The sequence below is a fragment of the Eleutherodactylus coqui genome, chromosome 2, assembly GCF_035609145.1.
Source record: "Eleutherodactylus coqui strain aEleCoq1 chromosome 2, aEleCoq1.hap1, whole genome shotgun sequence".
Taxonomy (NCBI): Eukaryota; Metazoa; Chordata; class Amphibia; order Anura; family Eleutherodactylidae; genus Eleutherodactylus; species Eleutherodactylus coqui.
Window position 1 is genome coordinate 314232081 of NC_089838.1, and position 25187 is coordinate 314257267.

The 25187-nt window shown below is 46.3% G+C and overlaps 1 protein-coding gene across 1 annotated transcript in view; it reads right to left on the bottom strand.

Annotated features, from left to right (window-relative positions):
• Window positions 1-11545, bottom strand: part of LOC136612873 (potassium channel subfamily T member 2-like) — a 195272-nt gene extending 183727 nt beyond the window's left edge. Inside the window, exon 1 of the mRNA XM_066593593.1 lies at window positions 11460-11545. Coding sequence (XP_066449690.1) covers window positions 11460-11545 — 86 coding nt within the window. The remainder of the gene's footprint in view (window positions 1-11459) is intronic.
• Window positions 11546-25187: the final 13642 nt, after the last annotated feature.

Consider the following 25187-nt stretch of genomic DNA (forward strand, 5'->3'; position numbering starts at 1 on the left):
CAGTGTCCACAGCGCACACCAAAGTGTCCCTGCGCAGCCTTCAGCTGCCCTCATGCCACACGCTGGCCTCATAGCCACACCACCCTCATGTCTATTTATAAGTGCGTCTGCCATGAGGAGGAACCGCAGAGGGTTGGCACGGCCAGGCACGGCAGAGGGTTGGCACCACACACTGCAGAGGGTTGGCACGGCCAGGCAGCGACCCTCTTTAAAAGGGGCGGGGCGATAGCCCATAATGCTGTACAGAAGCAATGAGAAATCCAATCCTGTGCCACCTCCATCAGGAGCTGCACACGTGGGCATAGCAATGGGGAACCCATGTGCCACACACTATTCATTCTGTCAAGGTGTCTGCATGCCCCAGTCAGACCGGGGTTTTTTATAAATAGTCACAGGCAGGTACAACTCCGCAATGGGAATTCCGTGTGCACCCACAGCATGGGTGGCTCCCTGGAACCCACCGGCTGTACATAAATAAATCCCATGGCAGTGCCCATCACAGCTGAGGTAACGTCCGATTAAATGCAGGTGGTCTTCGGCCCACACTGCATGCCCCAGTCAGACCGGGGTTCTTTAGAAGTGGACACATGGAGTTACAACTCCGTGTGGACCGACAGCATGGGTGGCTCCCTGGAACCCACCGGCGGTACATAAATATATCCCATTGCAGTGCCCAGCACAGCTGAGGTAATGTCCGATTAAATGCAGGTGGGCTAAAAATTACTAGGATTACAATGTAGGCGAGGGCCCCACAAAATTGGTGTACCAACAGTACAAATGTACTTCAGAAAAATTGCCCATGCCCAACCAAGAGGGCAGGTGAAACCCATTAATCGCTTTGGTTAATGTGGCTTAATTTGTAACTAGGCCTGGAGGCAGCCCAGTAAAAATAAAAATTGGTTCAGGTGCAAGTTTCAACGCTTTAATGAGAATTGAAACGTATAAACATTGTTTACAAAAGTTATATGACTGAGCCTTGTGGGCCTAAGAAAAATTGCCCGTTCGGCGTGATTATGTGAGGTTTCAGGAGGAGGAGCAGGAGGAGGAGGAGGAATATAATACACAGATTGATGAAGCTAAAAGGTCCCCGTTTTTGATGGTGATAGAGAACGTAGCTTCCATCCGCGGGTGCAGCCTACGTATTGCTTAGGTATCGCTGCTGTCCGCTGGTGGAGAAGAGAAGTCTGGGGAAATCCAGCCTTTGTTCATCTTGATGAGTGTAAGCCTGTCGGCACTGTCGGTTGACAGGCGGGTACGCTTATCCGTGATGATTCCCCCAGCCACACTAAACACACTCTCTGACAAGACGCTAGCCGCAGGACAAGCAAGCACCTCCAGGGCATACAGCGCGAGTTCAGGCCACGTGTCCAGCTTCGACACCCAGTAGTTGTAGGGGGCAGAGGCATCACGGAGGATGGTCGTGCGATCGGCTACGTACTCCCTCACCATCCTTTTATGGTGCTCCCGCCGACTCAGCCTTGACTGGGGAGTGGTGACACAGTCTTGCTGGGAGCCATAAAGCTGTCAAAGGCCTTGGAGAGTGTTCCCCTGCCTGTGCTGTACATGCTGCTCGATCTCCGCACCTCCCCTGCTACCTGGCCCTCGGAACTGCGCCTTCTGCCACTAGCGCTGTCGGATGGGAATTTTACCATTAGTTTGTCCGCCAGGGTCCTGTGGTATAGCATCACTCTTGAACCCCTTTCCTCTTCGGGTATGAGAGTGGAAAGGTTCTCCTTATACCGTGGGTCGAGCAGTGTGTACACCCAGTAATCCGTAGTGGCCAGAATGCGTGTAATGCAAGGGTCACGAGAAAGGCATCCTAATATGAAGTCAGCCATGTGTGCCAGGGTACCTGTATGCAACACATGGCTGTCCTCACTAGGAAGATCACTTTCAGGATCCTTCTCCTCCTCCTCCTCAGGCCATACATGCTGAAAGGATGACAGGCAAGCAGCATGGGTACTCTCAGCAGTGGGCCAAGCTGTCTCTTCCCCCTCCTCCTCATGCTCCTCCCCCTCCTCCTCCTCCTCAACGCGCTGAGATATAGACAGGAGGGTGCTCTGACTATCCAGCGACATACTGTCTTCCCCCGCCTCCGTTTCCGAGCGCAAAGCGTCTGCCTTTATGCTTTGCAGGGAACTTCTCAAGAGGCATAGCAGAGGAATGGTGATGCTAATGATTGCAGCATCGCCGCACACCATCTGGGTAGACTCCTCAAAGTTTCCAAGGACCTGGCAGATGGCTGCCAACCAGGCCCACTCTTCTGTAAAGAATTGAGGAGGCTGACTCCCACTACACTGCCCATGTTGGAGTTGGTATTCCACTATAGCAATACGCTGCTCATAGAGCCTGGCCAACATGTGGAGCGTAGAGTTCCACCGTGTGGGCACATCGCACAGCAGTCGGTGCACTGGCAGATTAAACCGATGTTGCGCACCTTTCCGAGCAGGTCTGACAAGCATGGGTAGCTTTTCAGAAAGCACTGAACCACCAAATTAAAGATGTGGGCCAGGCATGGCACATGCGTGAGGCTGCCGAGCTGCAGAGCCGCCACCAGGTTACGGCCGTTGTCACACACGACCATGCCCGGTTGGAGGCTCAGCGGCGAAAGCCAGCGGTCGGTCTGCTCTGTCAGACCCTGCAGTAGTTCGTGGGCCGTGTGCCTCTTCTCTCCTAAGCTGAGTAGTTTCAGCACGGCCTGCTGACGCTTGGCCACCGCTGTGCTGCCACGCCGCGCGACACCGACTGCTGGCGACGTGCTGCTGACACATCTTGATTGCGAGACAGAGGTTGCGTAGGAGGAGGAGGAGGGTGGTTTAGTGGAGGAAGCATACACTGCCGCAGATACCAGCACCGAGCTGGGGCCCGCAATTCTGGGGGTGGGTAGGACGTGAGCGGTCCCAGGCTCTGACTCGGTCCCAGCCTCCACTAAATTCACCCAATGTGCCGTCAGGGAGATATAGTGGCCCTGCCCGCCTGTGCTTGTCCACGTGTCCGTTGTTAAGTGGACCTTGGCAGTAACCGCGTTGGTGAGGGCGCGTACAATGTTGCGGGAGACGTGGTCGTGCAGGGCTGGGACGGCACATCGGGAAAAGTAGTGGCGACTGGGAACTGAGTAGCGCGGGGCCACCGCCGCCATCATACCTTTGAAAGCCTCCGTTTCCACAAGCCTATACGGCAGCATCTCCCGGCTGATCAATTTGGCTATGTGCACGTTTAACACTTGAGCGTGCGGGTGCGTGGCAGCGTACTTGCGCTTGCGCTCAAACACTTGCGCTAGCGACAGCTGGACAGTGCGCTGAGAGACATTGGTGGATGGGGCCGAGGACAGCGGAGGTGAGGGTGTGGGTGCAGGCCAGGAGACGGTCGTGTCTGCGTCCTGAGAGGGGGGTTGGATCTCAGTGGCAGGTTGGGGCACAGGGGAAGAGGCAGCGGTGCAAACCGGAGGCGGTGAACGGCCTTCGTCCCACCTTGTGGGGTGCTTGGCCATCATATGTCTGCGCATGCTGGTGGTGGTGAGGCTGGTGGTGGCGGCTCCCCGGCTGATCTTGGCGCGACAAAGGTTGCACACCACTGTTCGTCGGTCATCTGCACTCTCAGTGAAAAACTGCCAGACCTTTGAGCACCTCGGCCTCTGCAGGGTGGCATGGCGCGAGGGGGCGCTTTGGGAAACAGTTGGTGGATTATTCGGTCTGGCCCTGCCTCTACCCCTGGCCACCGCACTGCCTCTTCCAACCTGCCCTGCTGCTGCACTTGCCTCCCCCTCTGAAGACCTGTCCTCAGTAGGCTTAGCAAACCAGGTGGGGTCAGTCACCTCATCGTCCTGCTGCTCTTCCTCCAAATCCTCTGTGCGCTCCTCCCTCAGACTTACTGCAATTATTACTACCTGAGTGATAGACAACTGTGTCTCATCGTCATCGTCCTCCTCACCCACTGAAAGCTCTTGAGACAGTTGCCGGAAGTCCCCAGCCTCATCCCCCGGACCCCGGGAACTTTCCAAAGGTAGGGCATCGGTCACGACAAACTCCTCCTGTGGGATAGGAACCATTGCTGCCCATTCTGGGCAGGGGCCCGAGAACAGTTCCTGGGAGTCTGCCTGCTCCTTAGAATGTGTCATTGTAATGGAGTGAGGAGGCTCAGAGGAAGGAGGAGCAGCAGCCAGAGGATTCAGAGTTGCAGCCGTGGACGGCGTAGAACTCTGCGTGGTCGATAGATTGCTGGATGCACTTTCTGCCATCCACTACAGGACCTGCTCACACTGCTCATTTTCTAATAAAGGTCTACCTCGTGGACCCATTAATTGTGAGATTAATCTGGGGACGCCAGAAACTTGCCTCTCTCCTAATCCCGCAGCAGTCGGCTGCGATACACCTGGATCAGGAGCTCGGCCTGTGCCCACACCCTGACTTGGGCCTCCGCGTCCTTGCCCGCGTCCACGTCCTCTAGGCCTACCCCTACCCCTCAGCATGGTGTATTACCAGTAGTGCAGAAACAGAACGCTGTAATTAAATGTGCCGCTTATTGGCCTGTGGTTGGAGGCTGACTTCGCTTACGGAACGCACAGCAGAGCCAGGAAAGAATTTTGCGCAAGCCTGTAGTGAGACGTAGGTGCGTATGACTGAGCTAGTGGAATTCACAGTGCAGAAGCAGTCAAGTGTCCAAAGGCCACTAGTAGGCCTTAAGTATTTTGCTTCTATTTTTTTAAAGGCTGAGCTGAGACAGCAGACAGATACTGTAGGCAGCGTATATATGTATACTGTTTCCATCTGGACGGGATGACGGCGGTGATGTAACGGGCAACGCAGAGCCAGGAAAGAATTTTGTGCAAGCCTGCTGTAACACTTAGCTGCGTATTAATTAGGACTACTACCCCCAGCAGAGACGCAGTGCACTCAAGACAGTCACAGGCAGCCCAAAGATAGTATTTTTCCCAAATTTGTTTGAAAAAGCCCACTGCCTATATAGACAGTATATCTCTTTCACCTTTCCCACTGTCCCTGCCTCACCACTACTGGCCCTATACTATGTAAAATTACTGCAGACTGAGGACGCAATGCTCTGCACGGCCGATATACAAAAAAAAAAAAGTGCAACACTGCTCACAGCAGCCTCAACAGTACTGCACACGGTCAGATGTGGCCCTAAGAAGGACCGTTGGGGTTCTTGAAGCCTAAAATCACTCCTAACACTCTCCCTATAGCAGCTCCGGCATCAGCAGCACTTTCCCTGATCTCTGTCAGAATGCATCTGTAGCGAGCCGCGGGAGGGGCCGATTTATATACTCGCGTGACACCTGATCTCGCCAGCCACTCACTGCAGGGGGGTGGTATTGGGCTTGAACGTCGCAGGGGGAAGTTGTAATGCCTTCCCTGTCTTTCTATTGGCCAGAAAAGCGCGCTAATGTCTCAGAGATGAAAGTGAAAGTAACTCGAACATCGCGTGGTGCTCGCCTCTAGTAACGAGCATCTCGAACACCCTAATACTCGAACGAGCATCAAGCTCGGACGAGTACGTTCGCTCATCTCTAATCTGTATATTATACCGGTCCTTCATATTACAGTATACACTGTACAGGGGATACTAGCAATATCTGCGTATTACACCGCTTCTCCATATCACACTATAGACAGTGCAGGTCCTAATATCTGTGTATTATATCGCGTTTATACTATACACAGCACAGGGAGGTCCTAGTAATATCTGTGTATTGCACCGCTCCTCTTTATTACACTACACAAAGTACTGGGGGTCTGAAAAATATCTGTGTATTACACTGCTCCTTCATATTACACTGTACACAGTACAGGGGATGCTAGTAATATCTGTGTATTACCCCATCCTCTATATTACAATATACAAAGTACTGGGGGTCTGAATAATATCTGTGTATTACATCGCTCCTTCATATTACACTGTACACAGTACAGGGGATGCTAGTAATATCTGTGTATTACCCCATCCTCTATATTACATTATACAAAGTACTGGGGGTCTGAATAATATCTGTGTATTACATCGCTCCTTCATATTACACTGCACACAGTACAGGGGATGCTAGTAACATAGTAACGTAGTACGTAAGGCCGAATGAAGACATCGTCCATCTAGTCCAGCCTGTTTATCCTCCTGTGTTGTTGATCCAGAGGAAGGCAAAAAAAAACAAGAGGCAGGAGCCAATTAGCCCTTTGGGGAAAATTCCTTCCCGACTCCCTAATGGCAATCGGACTGTTCCCTGGATCAACCCCTAATAGTTCCTACCTGCCTGTATACCTGGATTAATAATTGACCTAAGATTTATATCCTATAATGTCCTTCCTCTCCAGAAAGACATCTAGTCCCCCTTAAACCCCTCTATGGATTTTGCCATCACCACTTCCTCAGGCAGAGAGTTCCACAGTCTAACTGCTCTTACAGTAAAGAACCCCCTTCTGTGTTGGCGATGAAACCTGCTTTCTTCTAGACATAGCGGATGTCCTCTTGTTACCGTCGCAGTCCTGGGTGTAAACAGATCCTGGGAGAGATCCTTGTATTGTCCCCTCATGTATTTATACATAGTTATTTGATCACCCCTTAGCCGTCTTTTTTCCAGGGTAAATAATCCCGATTTTGATGCCTCTCTGGGTATTCCAGTCCCCTCATTCCATGTATTAGCTTAGTTGCCCTTCTTTGAACCCCCTCCAGCACTGTAACATCTGTGTATTACCCCATCCTCTATATTACATTATACAGGGGGATCTAAATAATATCTGTGTATTACATCGCTCCTTCATATTACACTATACACAGTACAGGGGATGCTAGTAATATCTGTGTATTACACCGCTTCTCTATATTACACTATACACAGTACAGGGGAAACTAGTAATATCTGTGTATTACCCCGTCCTCTACATTACACTATACACAGCACAGGGTATACTAGTAATATCGTTGTATTACCTTGTTCTCTACATTACACTATACACAGCACAGGGTATACTAGTAATATCGTTGTATTACCTTGTTCTCCATATTACACTATACACAGCACTGGAGATACTAGTAATATCTGTGTATTACCCCGTCCTCTATATTATGCTATACACAGTACAGGGGATACTAGTATTATCTGCGTATTTCACTGCTCCTCTATATTACACTATACACAGTACAGGGGATACCAGTAACATCTGTTTTACCCCATCCTCTATATTACACTATCCACAGCACAGGAGATACTAGTAATAACTATGTATTACCCCGTCCTCTATATTAGGGCTTCCACCCACTTGCATTTGCTGTTTTTGTTAACGCGATTGTCAATGGGACTTTCTAATGTTAAAAACGCAACGCGCCAAAAACGCAAGTTGCCCTGCGTTGCGTCTTTAACATTAGAAAGTCCCATTGACAATCGTGTTACCAAAAAATGCAAATGCAAGTGTGTGGGAGCCCTTACACTATACACAGCACAGGAGATGCTAGTAATATCTGTGTATTACACCGCTTCTTTATATTACACTATACACAGTACAAGGGGTTACTAGTAATATCTGTGTATTACATCATCTTCTATATTACACTATACAGGGGGATACTAATAATACCTGTGTATTACCCCGTCCTTTATATTACACTATACATAGCACAGGAGATCCTAGTAATATCTGTGTATTACACCGCTTCTTTACATTACACTATACACAGTACAGGGGATACTAGTAATATCTGTGTATTACATCATCTTTTATATTACACTATACAGGGGATACAAGTAATATCTGTGTATTAAACTACTCCTCTATATTACACTATACACAGCACAGAAGATACTAATAATATCTGTGTATTACACTGCTCTTCTATATTACACTATAGACAGTACAGGGGATACTAGTACTATCTGTGTATTACATCACCTTCTATATTACACTATACAGGGGGATACTAGTAATATCTGTGTATTACACTGCTCCTCTATATTACACTATAGACAGTACAGGGGATACTAGTACTATCTGTGTATTACATTGTCTTCTATATTACACTATACAGGGAGATACTAGTAATATCTGTGTATTACCCCGTCCTCTATATTACACTATACAGGGGGATACTAGTATTATCTGTATATTACACCGCTCTTCTATATTACACTATAGTCAGTACAGGAGATACTAGTTATATCTGTGTACTACATCACCTTCTGTATTACTTTACACAGGGGGTACTAGTAATATCTCTGTATTACCCCGTCCTCTATATTACACTATAAAGGGGGATGCTAGTAATATCTGTATATTACACCGCTCCTCTATATTACACTATACACAGCACAGAAGATACTATTAATATCTGTGTATTACACTGCTCCTCTATATTACACTATAGACAGTACAGGGGATACTAGTACTATCTGTGTATTACATCTCCTTCTATATTACACTATACAGGGGGATACTAGTAGTATCTGTGTATTACATTGTCTTCTATATTACACTATACACAGCACAGAAGATACTAGTAATAGCTGTCTATTACACTGCTCCTCTATATTACACTATAGACAGTACAGGGGATACTAGTACTATCTGTGTATTACATCAACTTCTATATTACACTACACAGGGGGATACTAGTAATATCTGTGTATTACCCAATCCTCTATATTACACTATACGCAGCACAGGAGATACTAGTAATATCTGTGTATTACACTGATCCTCTATATTACACTATAGACAGTACAGTGGATACTAGTAATATCTCTGTATTACACCGCTCTTCTATATTACACTATACACAGCACAGAAGATACTAGTAATATCTGTGTATTACACTGCTCCTCTATAGTACACTATAGACAGTACAGGGGATACTAGTACTATCTGTGTATTACATCTCCTTCTATATTACACTATACAGGGGGATACTAGTAGTATCTGTGTATTACATTGTCTTCTATATTACACTATACACAGCACAGAAGATACTAGTAATAGCTGTGTATTACACTGCTTCTCTATATTACACTATAGACAGTACAGGGGATACTAGTACTATCTGTGTATTACATCAACTTCTATATTACACTACACAGGGGGATACTAGTAATATCTGTGTATTCCCAATCCTCTATATTACACTATACACAGCACAGGAGATACTAGTAATATCTGTGTATTACACTGATCCTCTATATTACACTATAGACAATACAGTGGATACTAGTAATATCTCTGTATTACACCGTTCTTCTATATTACACTATACACAGCACAGAAGATACTAGTAATATCTGTGTATTACACTGCTCCTCTATAGTACACTATAGACAGTACAGGGGATACTAGTACTATCTCTGTATTACATCTCCTTCTATATTACACTATACAGGGGGATACTAGTAGTATCTGTGTATTACATTGTCTTCTATATTACACTATACACAGCACAGAAGATACTAGTAATAGCTGTCTATTACACTGCTCCTCTATATTACACTATAGACAGTACAGGGGATACTAGTACTATCTGTGTATTACATCAACTTCTATATTACACTACACAGGGGGATACTAGTAATATCTGTGTATTACCCAATCCTCTATATTACACTATACACAGCACAGGAGATACTAGTAATATCTGTGTATTACACTGATCCTCTATATTACACTATGGACAGTACAGGGGATACTAGCAATATCTGTGTATTACAACACCTTCTATATTACACTACACAGGGGATACTAGTAATATCTCTGTATTACCCCGTCCTCTATATTACATTATACAGGGGGATACTAGTAATATCTGTATATTACACCGCTCCTCTATATTACACTATACACAGCACAGAAGATACTAGTAATATCTGTGTATTACACTGCTCCTCTATATTACACTATAGACAGTACAGGGGATACTAGTACTATCTGTGTATTACATCGCCTTCTATATTACACTACACAGGGGGATACTAGTAATATCTATGTATTATACTGTTCCTCTATATTACACTATACACAGTACAAGGGATACTAGTAATATCTGTGTATTACACTGCTCCTCTATATTACACTATACAGGGGATACTAGTAATATCAGTGTATTACACCGCTCGTCTATATTACACTATACAAGGGATACTAGTAATATCTGTGTATTACACCGCTCCTCTATATTACACTATACACAGTACAGGGGATACTAGTAATATCTGTGTATTACACTGCTCCTCTATATTACACTATACAAGGGATACTAGTAATATCAGTGTATTACACCGCTCGTCTATATTACACTATACAAGGGATACTAGTAATATCTGTGTATTACACCGCTCCTCTATATTACACTATACACAGTACAGGGGATACTAGTAATATCTGTGTATTACACCCTCCTCTATATTACACTATACAAGGGATTCTAGTAATATCTGTGTATTACACTGCTCCTCTATATTACACTATACAAGGGATACTGGAAATATCTGTGTATTACACTGCTCCTCTATATTACACTATACAAGGGATACTAGTAATATCTGTGTATTACACTGCTCCTCTATATTACACTATACAAGGGATACTAGTAATATCTGTGTATTACACGGCTCCTCTATATTACACTATACAAGGGATACTAGTAATATCTGTGTATTACACTGCTCCTCTATATTACACTATACAAGGGATACTAGTAATATCTGTGTATTAAACTGCTCCTCTATATTACACTATAGACAGTGCAGGGGATACTAGTAATATCTGTGTATTACATCACCTTCTATATTACACTACACAGGGGGATACTAGCAATATCTGTGTATTACACCGCTCCTCTATATTACACTATACACAATACAGGGGATACTAGTAATATCTGTGTATTACACTGCTCCTCTATATTACACTATACAAGGGATACTAGTAATATCTATGTATTACACCGCTCCTCTATATTACACTATACAAAGGATACTAGTAATATCTGTGTATTACACCGCTCCTCTGTATTACACTATACAAGGGATACTAGTAATATCTGTTTATTACATCACCTTCTATATTACACTACACAAGGGGATACAAGTAATATCTGTGTATTACACTATACACTATACAAGGGATACTTGTAATATCTATGTATTACACCACTCCTCTATATTACACTATACAAGGGATACTAGTAATATCTGTGTATTACACCGCTCCTCTATATTACACTATACAACGGATACTAGTAATATCTGTTTATTACATTACCTTCTATATTACACTACACAGGGGGATACAAGTAATATCTGTGTATTACACTATACACTATACAAGGGATACTAGTAATATCTGTGTATTACAGACACTTGTTGAATGTATAACTTTAGGACTGAGGGTGTCTTGGTGTTGGTTCCCCATCTCCACGTGTAATATTTAACTCCTTCAGGACTACAAGTGCTCCCGTGCCCACGGCTTTACCTTTCATCCTGCTGCCAGTCGCCCATCAGGAGGTCTCGGAAGCGGTACCGCGGCGGTAACGGCTGCACATCCTTCTCTAGTTCCATCTTGCCACCTGCTCAGAGCCGCCTTCCTCCAGGAATCTTCACTTGCTGACACCTGTCATTGGATCTGCGGAGCGGAGAGGAGCACGTCCATGAATTTAGGGGGGGTTCTCGGCTATCATCACACCTATGATCTTCCCCCTGGTGGTCCCGTATTTGTGGATCTACTGATTCCCTTGGCATGTGGTGATGGGGTAACTCAGGGCAGAGAAGAGATCATGCCTTATACTGGGGAGACATCTTCCAGGAATTACAGGGAGAAATCCTGAAGGAAAAGCAGATGTAAACTTCTGGGCTGCCAGCCTCACCACCCTGTACCACGCTCTGTCCGTGCCCTGTGTGCTGGACTGCAGGGCACAGGTAGGTACTACACCTATATATCCATATAGCGCTCTGCTCCCTGCTGTAATTTCTCAATCAGGGGAGGAGCGCTCCGAGGAACGGGCTTTATTCACAGAATGGAAAGGAGAGATGGAGAGAGGAAGAGCAACAGGAGGAAGCATGCAGACTGGGGGGGCGGATGAGAGCGCACACCTAGACTGCTGGGGGGGGGGGGTGAGAGTGCAGAGAGTGCACACCTAGACTGCTGGGGGGGGGGGGGGGAGTGCAGAGAGTGCACACCTAGACTGCTGGGGTGGGGGATGAGAGGGCAGAGAGTGCACACCTAGACTGCTGGGGTGGGGGAATTAGAGTGCACACCTAGACTACTGGGGGAGGGAGGGGGGGGAATAAGAGTGCAGAGTGAACGCCTCGACTGCTGGGGGGGGATGAGAGTGCAGAGAGTGCACACCTAGACTGCTGGGGGGGATGAGAGTGCACACCTAGACTGCTGGGGGGGATGAGAGTGCACACCTAGACTGCTGGGGGGGATGAGAGTGCAGAGAGTGCACACCTAGACTACTTGGGGAGGGGGGGAGACGAGAGTGCAGAGTGAACGCCTTGACTGCTGGGGGGGTGGGGGGAAGATGAGAGTGCACACCTAGACTGCTGGGGGGATGAGAGTGCAGAGAGTGCACACCTAGACTGCTGGGGAAGGGGGGGGAGAGGGAATGAGAGTGCAGAGAGTGCACACCTAGACTGCTATCCGGGGGTAGCGAGAACCAGCAAGAGATTAGTATTCTGGAGAGAGATGCTGGGAGCTGAGAGAGGGGTCTGCGGGTGCAGGAGGGGTCCTCAGTCATCTTCCAGAGGAGGGGGAGAGAGGCTGGAGATACAGGTGACTGCTCCAAGAGGAGACTGTAGGTACAGGTGACTGTTCAGAAAGACTGAAGATACCAGTGACTGCTCAGAGAAAAGAGAGACAGGCTGAAGATATAAGTGACTGCTCAGAGAATGGGGAGAGAAGACTGTAGATACAACTGACTATCCAGAGAGAGAGAGTGATTGCAGATACAAGTGACTGCTCAAAGAAGAGACTGTAGGTACAGGTGACTTTTCAGAGAGTCAGGAGGAAGACTGAGAATGCAAGTGACTGTTTAAAGAAAGAAGAGACATACTAAAGATACAAGTGACTGCTCAGAAAAAGAGAGAGACTAAAGATACAGGTGAATGCTCAACGAGTTGGGAGAGAGACTGACAATATACAAGAGACTGCTTAGAGAGAATGCAGAGACTGGAGTTGCAAGTGACTGCTCAGAGAATGGAGAGAGAGACTGATTGTTGATACAAGTGACTAGAGAGAGAGAGAGAGTGACTGACGGATACAAGAGACTGCTCAGAGAGAAAGAAGAGACTGTAGATAGAAGAGAACTGTTCAAAGTGAGATGAGAGACTGGAGATTAAAAATGACTACAGAGAGAGGACAGACTGAAAATAGAGGTGACTGCTCAAAGAGAGGAAGGAGACTGTTGAGAGAGACTGCAGATACAAGTGACTGCTCAGACAGACTGACTCTAGATACAGATGTCTGCTCAAAGAAGAGAGAGACTGCTGATAAAGGAGAGAGGCTGTCTTTAGATTGAACTGACTGCTCAGAGAGGGGAAGGAGACAGACTCCGGGAACAGGTGACAAACACTAGATTGTGACTGCTTAGAGAATGGAGAGAGACTGGCTCAAGCTACAAGTGACTGCTCAGATAAGGGAGAGAGACCGACTCCAGATACACGTGAGCAACGAAAATGACACCGGTTGGTGATCCTCTATGCAGCTCCACACATACAGATACAAGTGACAGCTCCGAGAGAGAGACAGTTCATACGAAAATGACTGCTATAAGAGGGAAAACACTGACAACAATAAAGACCCCTGCTTAAAAAAGAGACTGTATACAGAAGTGACTGCTGCATAAGCGAGAGGAAGCTACGGCATGTAAAAGGAAAGAGATTATATAAGTGACCGCTGCATGAGAGCGCAACTATAGAAAAGTGACTGCCTCATGAGAGCGCAACTATAGAAAAGTGACCGCTGCATGAGAGAGAATCCATATGACAGTGACCGCCTCATGAGAGTACAACTATAGAAAAGTGACCGCTGCATGAGAGCCAACTATAGAAAAGTGACCGCTGCATGAGAGAGATTCTATATGACAGTGACCGCCTCATGAGAGCGCAACTATAGAAAAGTGACCGCTGCATGAGAGCTCAACTATAGAAAAGTGACCGCCTCATGAGAGCGCAACTATAGAAAAGTGACCGCCTCATGAGAGCGCAACTATAGAAAAGTGACCGCTGCATGAGAGAGATTCTATATGACAGTGACCGCCTCATGAGAGCGCAACTATAGAAAAGTGACCGCCTCATGAGAGCGCAACTATAGAAAAGTGACCGCTGCATGAGAGAGAATCCATATGACAGTGACCACCTCATGAGAGCGCAACTATAGAAAAGTGACCGCCTCATGAGAGCGCAACTATAGAAAAGTGACCGCTGCATGAGAGAGAATCTATATGACAGTGACCGCCTCATGAGAGAGCAACTATAGAAAAGTGACCGCCTCATGAGAGCGCAACTATAGAAAAGTGACCGCTGCATGAGAGAGATTCTATATGACAGTGACCGCCTCATGAGAGCACAACTATAGAAAAGTGACCGCCTCATGAGAGCGCAACTATAGAAAAGTGACCGCCTCATGAGAGCGCAACTATAGAAAAGTGACCGCTGCATCAGAGAGAATCTATATGACAGTGACCGCCTCATGAGAGAGCAACTATAGAAAAGTGACCGCTGCATGAGAGAGAATCTATATGGCAGTGACCGCCTCATGAGAGAGCAACTATAGAAAAGTGACCGCCTCATGAGAGCGCAACTATAGAAAAGTGACCGCTGCATGAGAGAGATTCTATATGACAGTGACCGCCTCATGAGAACACAACTATAGAAAAGTGACCGCTGCATGAGAGAGAATCTATATGACAGTGACCGCCTCATGAGAGCACAACTATAGAAAAGTGACCGCTGCATGAGAGAGAATCTATATGACAGTGACCGCCTCATGAGAGAGCAACTATAGAAAAGTGACCGCTGCATGAGAGAGAATCTATATGACAGTGACCGCCTCATGAGAGAGCAACTATAGAAAAGTGACCGCCTCATGAGAGCGCAACTATAGAAAAGTGACCGCCTCATGAGAGCGCACCTATAGAAAAGTGACCGCCTCATGAGAGCGCAACTATAGAAAAGTGACCGCTGCATGGGAGAGATTCTATATGACAGTGACCGCCTCATGAGAGCACAACTATAGAAAAGTGACCGCTGCATGAGAGAGAATCTATATGACGGTGACCGTCTCATGAGAGCACAACTATAGAAAAGTGACCACTGCATGAGAGAGAATCTATATGACAGTGACCGCCTCATGAGAGCGCAACTATAGATAAATGACCACTGCATGAGAGAGAATCTATATGACGGTGACCGCCTCATGAGAGCGCAACTATAGAAAAGTGAACGCTGCATGAGAGAGAATCTATATGACAGTGACCGCCTCATGAGAGCGCAACTATAGAAAAGTGAACGCTGCATGAGAGAGAATCTATATGACGGTGACCGTCTCATGAGAGCGCAACTATAGAAAAGTGAACGCTGCATGAGAGAGAATCTATATGAGAGTGACCGCCTCATGAGAGCGCAACTATAGAAAAGTGACCACTGCATGAGAATCTATATGACAGTGACCGCCTCATGAGAGCGCAACTATAGATAAATGACCACTGCATGAGAGTGCAACTATAGAAAAGTGACCACTGCATGAGAGCGCAACTATAGAAAAGTGACCACTGCATGAGAGAGCTACTATAGAAAAGTGACCACTGCATGAGAGCGCTACTATAGAAAAGTGACCACTGCATGAGAGCAACTATAGAAAAGTGACCGCTGCATGAGAGCAACTATAGAAAAGTGACCGCTGCATGAGAGAGCAACTATAGAAAAGTGACCGCTGCATGAGAATCTATATGAAAGTGACTGCTGCATGAGAGCGCAACTATAGAAAAGTGACCGCTGCATGAGAATCTATATGAAAGTGACTGCTGCATGAGAGCGCAACTATAGAAAAGTGATCGCTGCATGAGAGAGTAACCATAGAAAAGTGACTGCTGCTCCGTGCCTTTCTTGCAGTTACTTCTACACGAGACAGACATTCTATAGAGTAGTGACTGCTGCAATGATGGAGACAGCCCACATCTCCAGTATAACAGTGGATACAACAAGTGGCTCTTCTCCTCCAATCAGATCACCTCTTATTTCCTAACTTGTGCTGGAAAGATAGCATCTGGAATCTGATTGGTTCAGAATTGTGTATTCCAGCTATGGGGAGAAAGGACCAGTATAGAAGTGACGGCTATGAAAAGAGAACGGATCAGTATAGAAGTGACAGCTATGAAAAGAGAACGGATCAGTATAGAAGTGACCGCTATGAAAAGAGAAGGGATCAGTATAGAAGTGACCGCTATGAAAAGAGAAGGGATCAGTATAGAAGTGACAGCTATGAAAAGAGAAGGGATCAGTATAGAAGTGACAGCTATGAAAAGAGAAGGGATCAGTATAGAAGTGACAGCTATGAAAAGAGAAGGGATCAGTATAGACGTGACAGCTATGAAAAGAGAAGGGATCAGTATAGAAGTGACAGCTATGAAAAGAGAAGGGATCAGTATAGAAGTGACAGCTATGAAAAGAGATGGGATCAGTATAGAAGTGACAGCTATGAAAAGAGATGGGATCAGTATAGAAGTGACAGCTATGAAAAGAGATGGGATCAGTATAGAAGTGACAGCTATGAAAAGAGATGGGATCAGTATAGAAGTGACAGCTATGAAAAGAGAAGGGATCAGTATAGAAGTGACAGCTATGAAAAGAGAAGGGATCAGTATAGAAGTGACCGCTATAAAAAGAGAAGGGATCAGTATAGAAGTGACCACTATGAAAAGAGAAGGGATCAGTATAGAAGTGACCGCTATGAGAAGCGACAGAGGATCAGTATAGAAGCGACCTCTATGAGAAGAGACAGAGGATCAGTATAGAAGTGAGCGCTATGAGGAGAAGAGACAGGGGATTGGTATACAACTGACTGCCATGAGGAGAAGAGACAGGATCAGTATAGAAGTGACCACCATGAGGAGGAGAGATGGGATCAGTACAGAAGTGACCGCTATGAAAAGAGAAGGGATCAGTATAGAAGTGACCACTATGAAAAGAGATGGGATCAGTATAGAAGTGACCACTATGAAAAGAGATGGGATCAGTATAGAAGTGACAGCTATGAAAAGAGATGGGATCAGTATAGAAGTGACAGCTATGAAAAGAGATGGGATCAGTATAGAAGTGACAGCTATGAAAAGAGATGGGATCAGTATAGAAGTGACCGCTATGAAAAGAGATGGGATCAGTATAGAAGTGACCGCTATGAAAAGAGATGGGATCAGTATAGAAGTGACAGCTATGAAAAGAGATGGGATCAGTATAGAAGTGACAGCTATGAAAAGAGATGGGATCAGTATAGAAGTGACCGCTATGAAAAGAGATGGGATCAGTATAGAACTGACAGCTATGAAAAGAGATGGGATCAGTATAGAAGTGACAGCTATGAAAAGAGATGGGATCAGTATAGAAGTGACAGCTATGAAAAGAGATGGGATCAGTATAGAAGTGACCGCTATGAAAAGAGATGGGATCAGTATAGAAGTGACAGCTATGAAAAGAGAAGGGATCAGTATAGAAGTGACAGCTATGAAAAGAGAAGGGATCAGTATAGAAGTGACCACTATGAAAAGAGAAGGGATCAGTATAGAAGTGACAGCTATGAAAAGAGAAGGGATCAGTATAGAAGTGACCGCTATGAAAAGAGAAGGGATCAGTATAGAAGTGACCGCTATGAAAAGAGAAGGGATCAGTATAGAAGTGACCGCTATAAAAAGAGAAGGGATCAGTATAGAAGTGACCGCTATAAAAAGAGAAGGGATCAGTATAGAAGTGACCACTATGAAAAGAGAAGGGATCAGTCTAGAAGTGACCGCTATGAGAAGCGACAGAGGATCAGTATAGAAGTGAGCGCTATGAGGAGAAGAGACAGGGGATTGGTATACAACTGACTGCCATGAGGAGAAGAGACAGGGTCAGTATAGAAGTGACCACCATGAGGAGGAGAGATGGGATCAGTATAGAAGTGACCGCTATGAAAAGAGAAGGGATCAGTATAGAAGTGACCACTATGAAAAGAGATGGGATCAGTATAGAAGTGACCGCTATGAAAAGAGAAGGGACCAGTATAGAAGTGACAGCTATGAAAAGAGATGGGATCAGTATAGAAGTGACAGCTATGAAAAGAGATGGGATCAGTATAGAAGTGACAGCTATGAAAAGAGATGGGATCAGTATAGAAGTGACAGCTATGAAAAGAGATAGGATCAGTATAGAAGTGACAGCTATGAAAAGAGATGGGATCAGTATAGAAGTGACCGCTATGAAAAGAGAAGGGACCAGTATAGAAGTGACCGCTATGAAAAGAGATGGGATCAGTATAGAAGTTACAGCTATGAAAAGAGATGGGATCAGTATAGAAGTGACAGCTATGAAAAGAGATGGGATCAGTATAGAAGTGACAGCTATGAAAAGAGATGGGATCAGTATAGAAGTGACCGCTATGAAAAGAGATGGGATCAGTATAGAAGTGACCGCTATGAAAAGAGAACGGATCAGTATAGAAGTGACAGCTATGAAAAGAGAAGGGATCAGTATAGAAGTGACAGCTATGAAAAGAGAAGGGATCAGTATAGAAGTGACCGCTATGAAAAGAGAAGGGATCAGTATAGAAGTGACCGCTATGAAAAGAGAAGGGATCAGTATAGAAGTGACCACTATGAAAAGAGAAGGGATCAGTAGAGAAGTAACCACTATGAGAAGAGACAGAAAATCAGTATAGAAGCGACCTCTATGAGAAGAGACAGAGGATCAGTATAGAAGTGAGCGCTATGAGGAGAAGAGACAGGATCAGTATAGAAGTGACCGCTATGAAAAGAGACAGAGGATCAGTATAGAAGCGACCTCTATGAGAAGAGACAGAGGATCAGTATAGAAGTGAGCGCTATGAGGAGAAGAGACAGGGGATTAGTATACAACTGACTGCCATGAGGAGAAGAGACAGGATCAGTATAGAAGTGACCACCATGAGGATGAGAGATGGGATCAGTATAGAAGTGACCACCATGAGGAGGAGAGATGGGATCAGTATAGAAGTGACCGCCATGAGAATGATAAAAGAGAGTATGGTAATAAGAAAAGAGAGGACCAGTATTAACGTGACCGTCACAAGGAGAAGAGACAGAGGATCAGTATAGAAGTGACAGCTATGAGAAGAAGAGACAGGAGATCAGTATAGACGTGACCGATATGAGAAGAGACAGAGGATCAGTATAGAAGTGACAGCTATGAGAAGAGACAGAGGATCAGTATAGAAGTGTCTGCTATGAGAAGAGACAGAGGATCAGTATAGAAGTGACTGCTATGAGAAGAGACGGGATCAGTATAGAAGTGACTGCTATGAGAAGAGACAGAGGATCAGTATAGAAGTGACCGCTATGAGAAGAGATGGGATCAGTATAGAAGTGACTGCTATGAGAAGAGACAGAGGATCAGTATAGAAGTGACTGCTATGAGAAGAGACAGAGGATCAGTATAGAAGTGACCGCTATGAAAAGAGAAGGGATCAGTATAGAAGTGACCGCTATGAAAAGAGAAGGGATCAGTATAGAAGTGATAGCTATGAGAAGAGATGGGATTAGTATAGAAGTGACGGCTATGAAAAGAGATGGGATTAGTATAGATGTAACGGCTATGAGAAGAGACAGAGCATCAGTATAGAAGTGACCGCTATGAGAAGAGACAGAGGATCAGTATAGAAGTGACCGCCCTGAGAAAAGACTGAGGATTGGTATAGAAGCGACCGCTATGAAAAGAGACAAAGGATCAGTATAGAAGTGACCGCTATGAAAAGAGACAGAGGATCAGTATAGAAGTGACCGCTATGAGAAGAGACAGAGGATCAGTATAGAAGTGACCGCTATGAAAAGAGACAGAGGATCAGTATAGAAGTGACCGCTATGAAAAGAGACAGAGGATCAGTATAGAAGTGACCGCTATGAGAAGAGACAGAGGATCAGTATAGAAGTGACCACTATGAGAAGAGACAGAGGATCAGTATAGAAGCGACCTCTATGAGAAGAGACAGAAGATCAGTATAGAAGTGACCGCTATGAAAAGAGACAGAGGATCAGTATAGAAGTGACCGCTATGAAAAGAGACAGAGGATCAGTATAGAAGTGACCGCTATGAGAAGAGACAGAGGATCGGTATAGAAGTGACCATTGCAACAGAAAAACAAAAGTGAGACTAAAAAGTGACTGCAGAGAACAGAGGGGACTGGACCCACATGATGGAAAGAGACCGCTGAGAAAGAAAGAAGAGGGACTCTGGCAGGGCAGAATAAGTGACTGCTGACAGCGATGAGGAGGTCCTGAACCCAAGACCACCGATACAGAACCCGGGGTGCCCCTCTGTCACAATATATCATGGATGATGAGATGACACTGCGGGGGGCTGGGTGACCAGAGGCTGGACCTGCCATCTATCCCAGTATACAGGAAGACCCTATAAAGTAGGGACGCCCCCGGGGGTGAATATATGTATAGGAGCTCTGCAGCAAAAACAGGGCATTGTCCAATGGTGCACCGGCGCCCTCTGTCTACAAAACTATCAAATTGCACGTTGTTGCTAGCTCAGGAGCTGAGGTTCACGGATCCAACACCGAAGACATACAAAGAGCAGGCCTGTGTAGGCGACCCGTACATCCAGCCTATAGAATTAGTCAGCCGGGCTCAGGAGGTGACTGTGATCGTGTGCCGTGTGTTCGGGGGACCTGCGGCTCCGCAGCTATTTATAAGCCGCGGCCTCCCACCTCTTCTGATTGCTGGTGGCAGGACATGTCAGTAATTGCAGGCTGCCTACATTAAATAAATACATTTATATAGCACCAGCAGGGCATAAACAATGTAAAGCGGGCGCTGAGGGACGCTAAAAGCATAGGAGGGAGGCCGCAGCTTACGTAGGCTGCGGAAATGGAAAGTGTCGATTAAGAGAAGCCCCGGTTTAGAGCAGATATTTGGTTATGAAATTGCATCATCAGGGCTCTAAATGGTTAACTCAGTACCTATACACGGACCGGTCGCTGCATTAGGAACGGCTACTCAATAACGGTTGGGCCACCTTTTTGGGCAATCATTGTTTTTAGATGTCAGGGAACAGATTCTACAAGGTAGCGAATGTCCTCCACACTGAGCTCGCCCCATGCCCGCTGCAGCGGCTCCGTTAGTTGGTGCACATTGGGCAGATAAGTGGGAGCAGATCTCACAGCCCACTCCAGTATATCCCAAACATGTACAATGGGGTTACAGTCCGTCTGGGGGCCGTGTGGAGAATCTATTGTCATGTTCCTCCAACCACTCCCTAGTCATCCGAGCTCAAACACATGGAGGGTTGTCCTGCTGAAAGATGGCACTGCGGTTGGGGAAGACTTCCTGAAAGTATGGGGGCAGATGGGCGGCTATCAGGTCCCTGTAGTGTTCACTGCTCACGGATTATGGTACGATGACCAACGTCCTAGGCCCTGCCAGGAAACCGCTCCCCAGACCATGACACCACTGACCTATTGAAACCCAACAGTGCACCCATGGGACACGGCTACATGCTGTCTACACCAGATGTGGACCTGGCCATCCGGATGGTTCAGTTGGAAACAGGACTCTTCACTCCAGATGACCTTCTGCCATGCAGCAAGCACACTCCTCAACTGTGTGTGATCCAGTAATGACAAGTGACCTGTACATGCGCTCCAGAGATGATCGATGCAAAGACAAACAGGCAGCACATGGCTGCCATGCTCCAAGCATGCTCGGACTACAATGATGAATACACCTGTAGCATTGAGGGTGGACACCAACTGGTGATATTTTCCTTCTTGCGCTGCGAGAGCACAAGAAAACTCTCACCTCGCAGCGCAAGAAAGGCGACAGTATAGAACCGGCATATCGCTAGTGCTTTCAATGGGGCCAGCGGCAGCAGCGCTGGCCCCATTGAAAACATAGGGAGAATGCCACGGACTTCTGCCACAGCTGTGGCAGGAGTTTCCTTCATCCCCGCGGGGACCACAGGGATGAAGGAATCCTCTGCCACAGCTGACACAGTTGTGGCAGGAGTTTCCTTCATCCCCGCGGGGACCACAGGGATGAAGGAATCCTCTGCCACAGCTGACACAGTTGTGGCAGAAGTCCGCGGCATGCTATCCCATTGCTTTTAATGGGATCGGCACTGCTGCCAATCCCATTAAAAGCACTGCTTTGTGCCAAGCCCCGCTGTATGATTATCGGGGAAGGGCTTGAAATATAAGCCCTTCCCCGATAATCATCAATTAGTGGTAAAAAAAAATTACTCACCTCTCCAGTGCTCAGACACGTCCTACGGCTGGCTCCCCGGCACTGCTGTCCAGCACTTTCATCAGGCGGGGATTTTTAAATCCCCGCCTCCTGAAAGGGCTGTGCTGATTGGCTGAGGGCTCAGCCAATAGCAGCTAGTGCTTAGCTATTGGCTGAGTACTCAGCCAATGACAGATAGGCCTTAGCTATTCATTCATGAATAGCAATATCTTAGCTATTCATGAAGCAATGGGATAGCATGCCGCGGACTTCTGCCGCTGGCCCTATTAAAAAGACTGGCGATATCGCAGCGCATTGAGAAAAAAACACCAGTGAGTCTCCGCCCGTAATGAGATGGTCACCCAGGCCTTTTAGAAATGCAGCGCCCCCTACGCTGTAGCAACTCCTATTAGGTTTTGATTTAACGCATTCACTAGAATACAGAAGTGAAAAGCTGGAGAAATTGTGTAAGAAAACAAACCGTGCCGCTACGCCAAGACAGGAGACCTGTGGATCCATGTAGTTTCTTCCTAAACTCCGACCTCCACCATTTGACCAAGACTCCTCAGCCTGGTGGCCACAGCGTTTCTTTGATATCAGACAGATTAAAGCAGAGACTCCCAGCAAACAGCTCCTTATGTCTCAGCTTCCTGGGCTCCCATCCTGGAGGACGGGGTTAAATGCAGCCACAACAGAACTTTTAGGTTTTGAATGGAATTACACTTTAAACACCTTAATGGCACGTGTACATTATCTGGAAGGTGTAGGTCTCTCAAAACCACCTACATGTATGCCATTGTGATGTGGGCATAGGAGTTTTGCCCATGTGATCACAACTGAATAGCAGCTGCAGTCTCGCTGATACGACCAAACACAGATAACACTGATTTCAGCCATACAACCCCTTAGATGCTGCGGTCAATTGCAGCCACAGAATCTAGGCAGTTAGACAGAGGGAGGAGGGTCTCTGTCACTCATCACCCATGGCACAATTGAAGGGTGCCAATGAGTGAGGGGTACATAATAATTGCCTCAAAATCTGACATCTCAGTTGCCATTTGGAAGTATTTTCTGAATTGTTCCAACATCCCATCGTTAATAAGTTATACTCCGACTGACCACTTTATTAGACCCCCAGCTCTCTCATGATTGGAGCTTCTGTGTATGGAAATTCTCCCTGTGACCCCGGAGTGCAGCATAAAATTATGTAACAAGTCTTCCATGGATCACTTTCAGTGTAAATCCACATTAGATGGGAGAATCCGTCGATCTGAGTGACTTCCAACGAGGCCGGTCATCGGTGCTAGACTAGCCGGGCTGGGATGTCACTGCCGACCATGTGGGGTTTTCTCATAGAATTGTTGAAAGTAAACTGAGAATGGCGAGATCAAGTGGACGAAAACAACTCATCCCCAAAAGGGGTCAGAGGAGGATGTCAGGAATTGGTCTGATGAACAGATGCTGTACAGTCAAGTAAACTGGAGCCAAATAAAATGCTGGTGCACCAACTAAGGCCCAATGTCCACGACCGCACTTTAATTACAGAATCCACGCGGGGCAGCTGTGCGGACGAGCCGCAGTTCAAGCCGCCCATAGAAAAACATGGGTGTCAGCAGATAAATTAAAGCATGCGGATTTGCTTTGCAGACCTTTTGGTCAGCAAAACAAATTTCCGCATTCTCCATTTCAGTGCGGTTCCCGCGCGGACGGCTTCCAATAGAAGCCGTTGGATTCAGGCCGCGAATTCTGCCGGAAAGCAAGAGTTTTTTTTAAAGAAAAAAAAAAACCTCTCCTGCGCATGTGTGTTGGCGTGCTGGCTGGTGCTTCTGCACACCTCTGCAGTGAAGAAAGTAGAAGACCAAGGGTAAGCAGAAGACCCGCAGTGTCCTCGGCTGCGGGCAGGGTCAGATTCCGCTATGGGCTCCTGCATGCAGAATCTGATCCACCCCTGGACATGAGGCCCAATGTATGCGCATGCACAACTTGCTGTCCCTTAGCACGGATGGGCTATAACAGTGTTTCTCAACTCCAGGCCTCAGGACCACAACAGGTCATGTTTTCAGGATCTCCTATAGTATGAACACCAACAATAATTACATCACCTGTGCGATACTGAGGACATCCTGAAAACATGACCTGTTGGGGGCGCTCAGGACTGGAGTTGGGGAACTATGGGGGGCTATGATAGCAGGTGATCAGTTCCAGGGCAGTTATGTCTAAGAGAAACAGAAAGATGAGACTCCAGCGGGCAAAAAAAACGTATTGCAGAGCAGCGGAAAAACATCTCCTGGTCAGATGGATCTAGATTTCTGTTGGCCCGTGCTGATGGAAGGTCAGACTGGATCAAGCAGCATGAATCCATCAACCATTGGGCCTCATTCACACGTGTGTAAATATGCAGATTATGCATGTAGCGAATAAAACGGTGATCAACATTTGAGGGTGGGGGTGGGGGTAATAGGCTGAACTTGAGGGAGAGAGGTCTTTCTAGCCATACATACTAAGTTACTATGTAATATGCTGGGAAGATGCAGTTTATTTATGCGACTTAAATACGCATATGTCAGTGTGGATGAGCCCTTCCCATCAGGCTGGTGGAGGTGATCTAGGGGCTCCTGCACACTTGCGAGGGCGATATTGGGCAGTGATGGACACCCTCGCAATCCTTCGTACAGCTGGAGTCCTCTGATACCTGTGAACTGATACAACAAATGGTGGCCAGTCTGAAGGCCAAGCGCGATACAAAA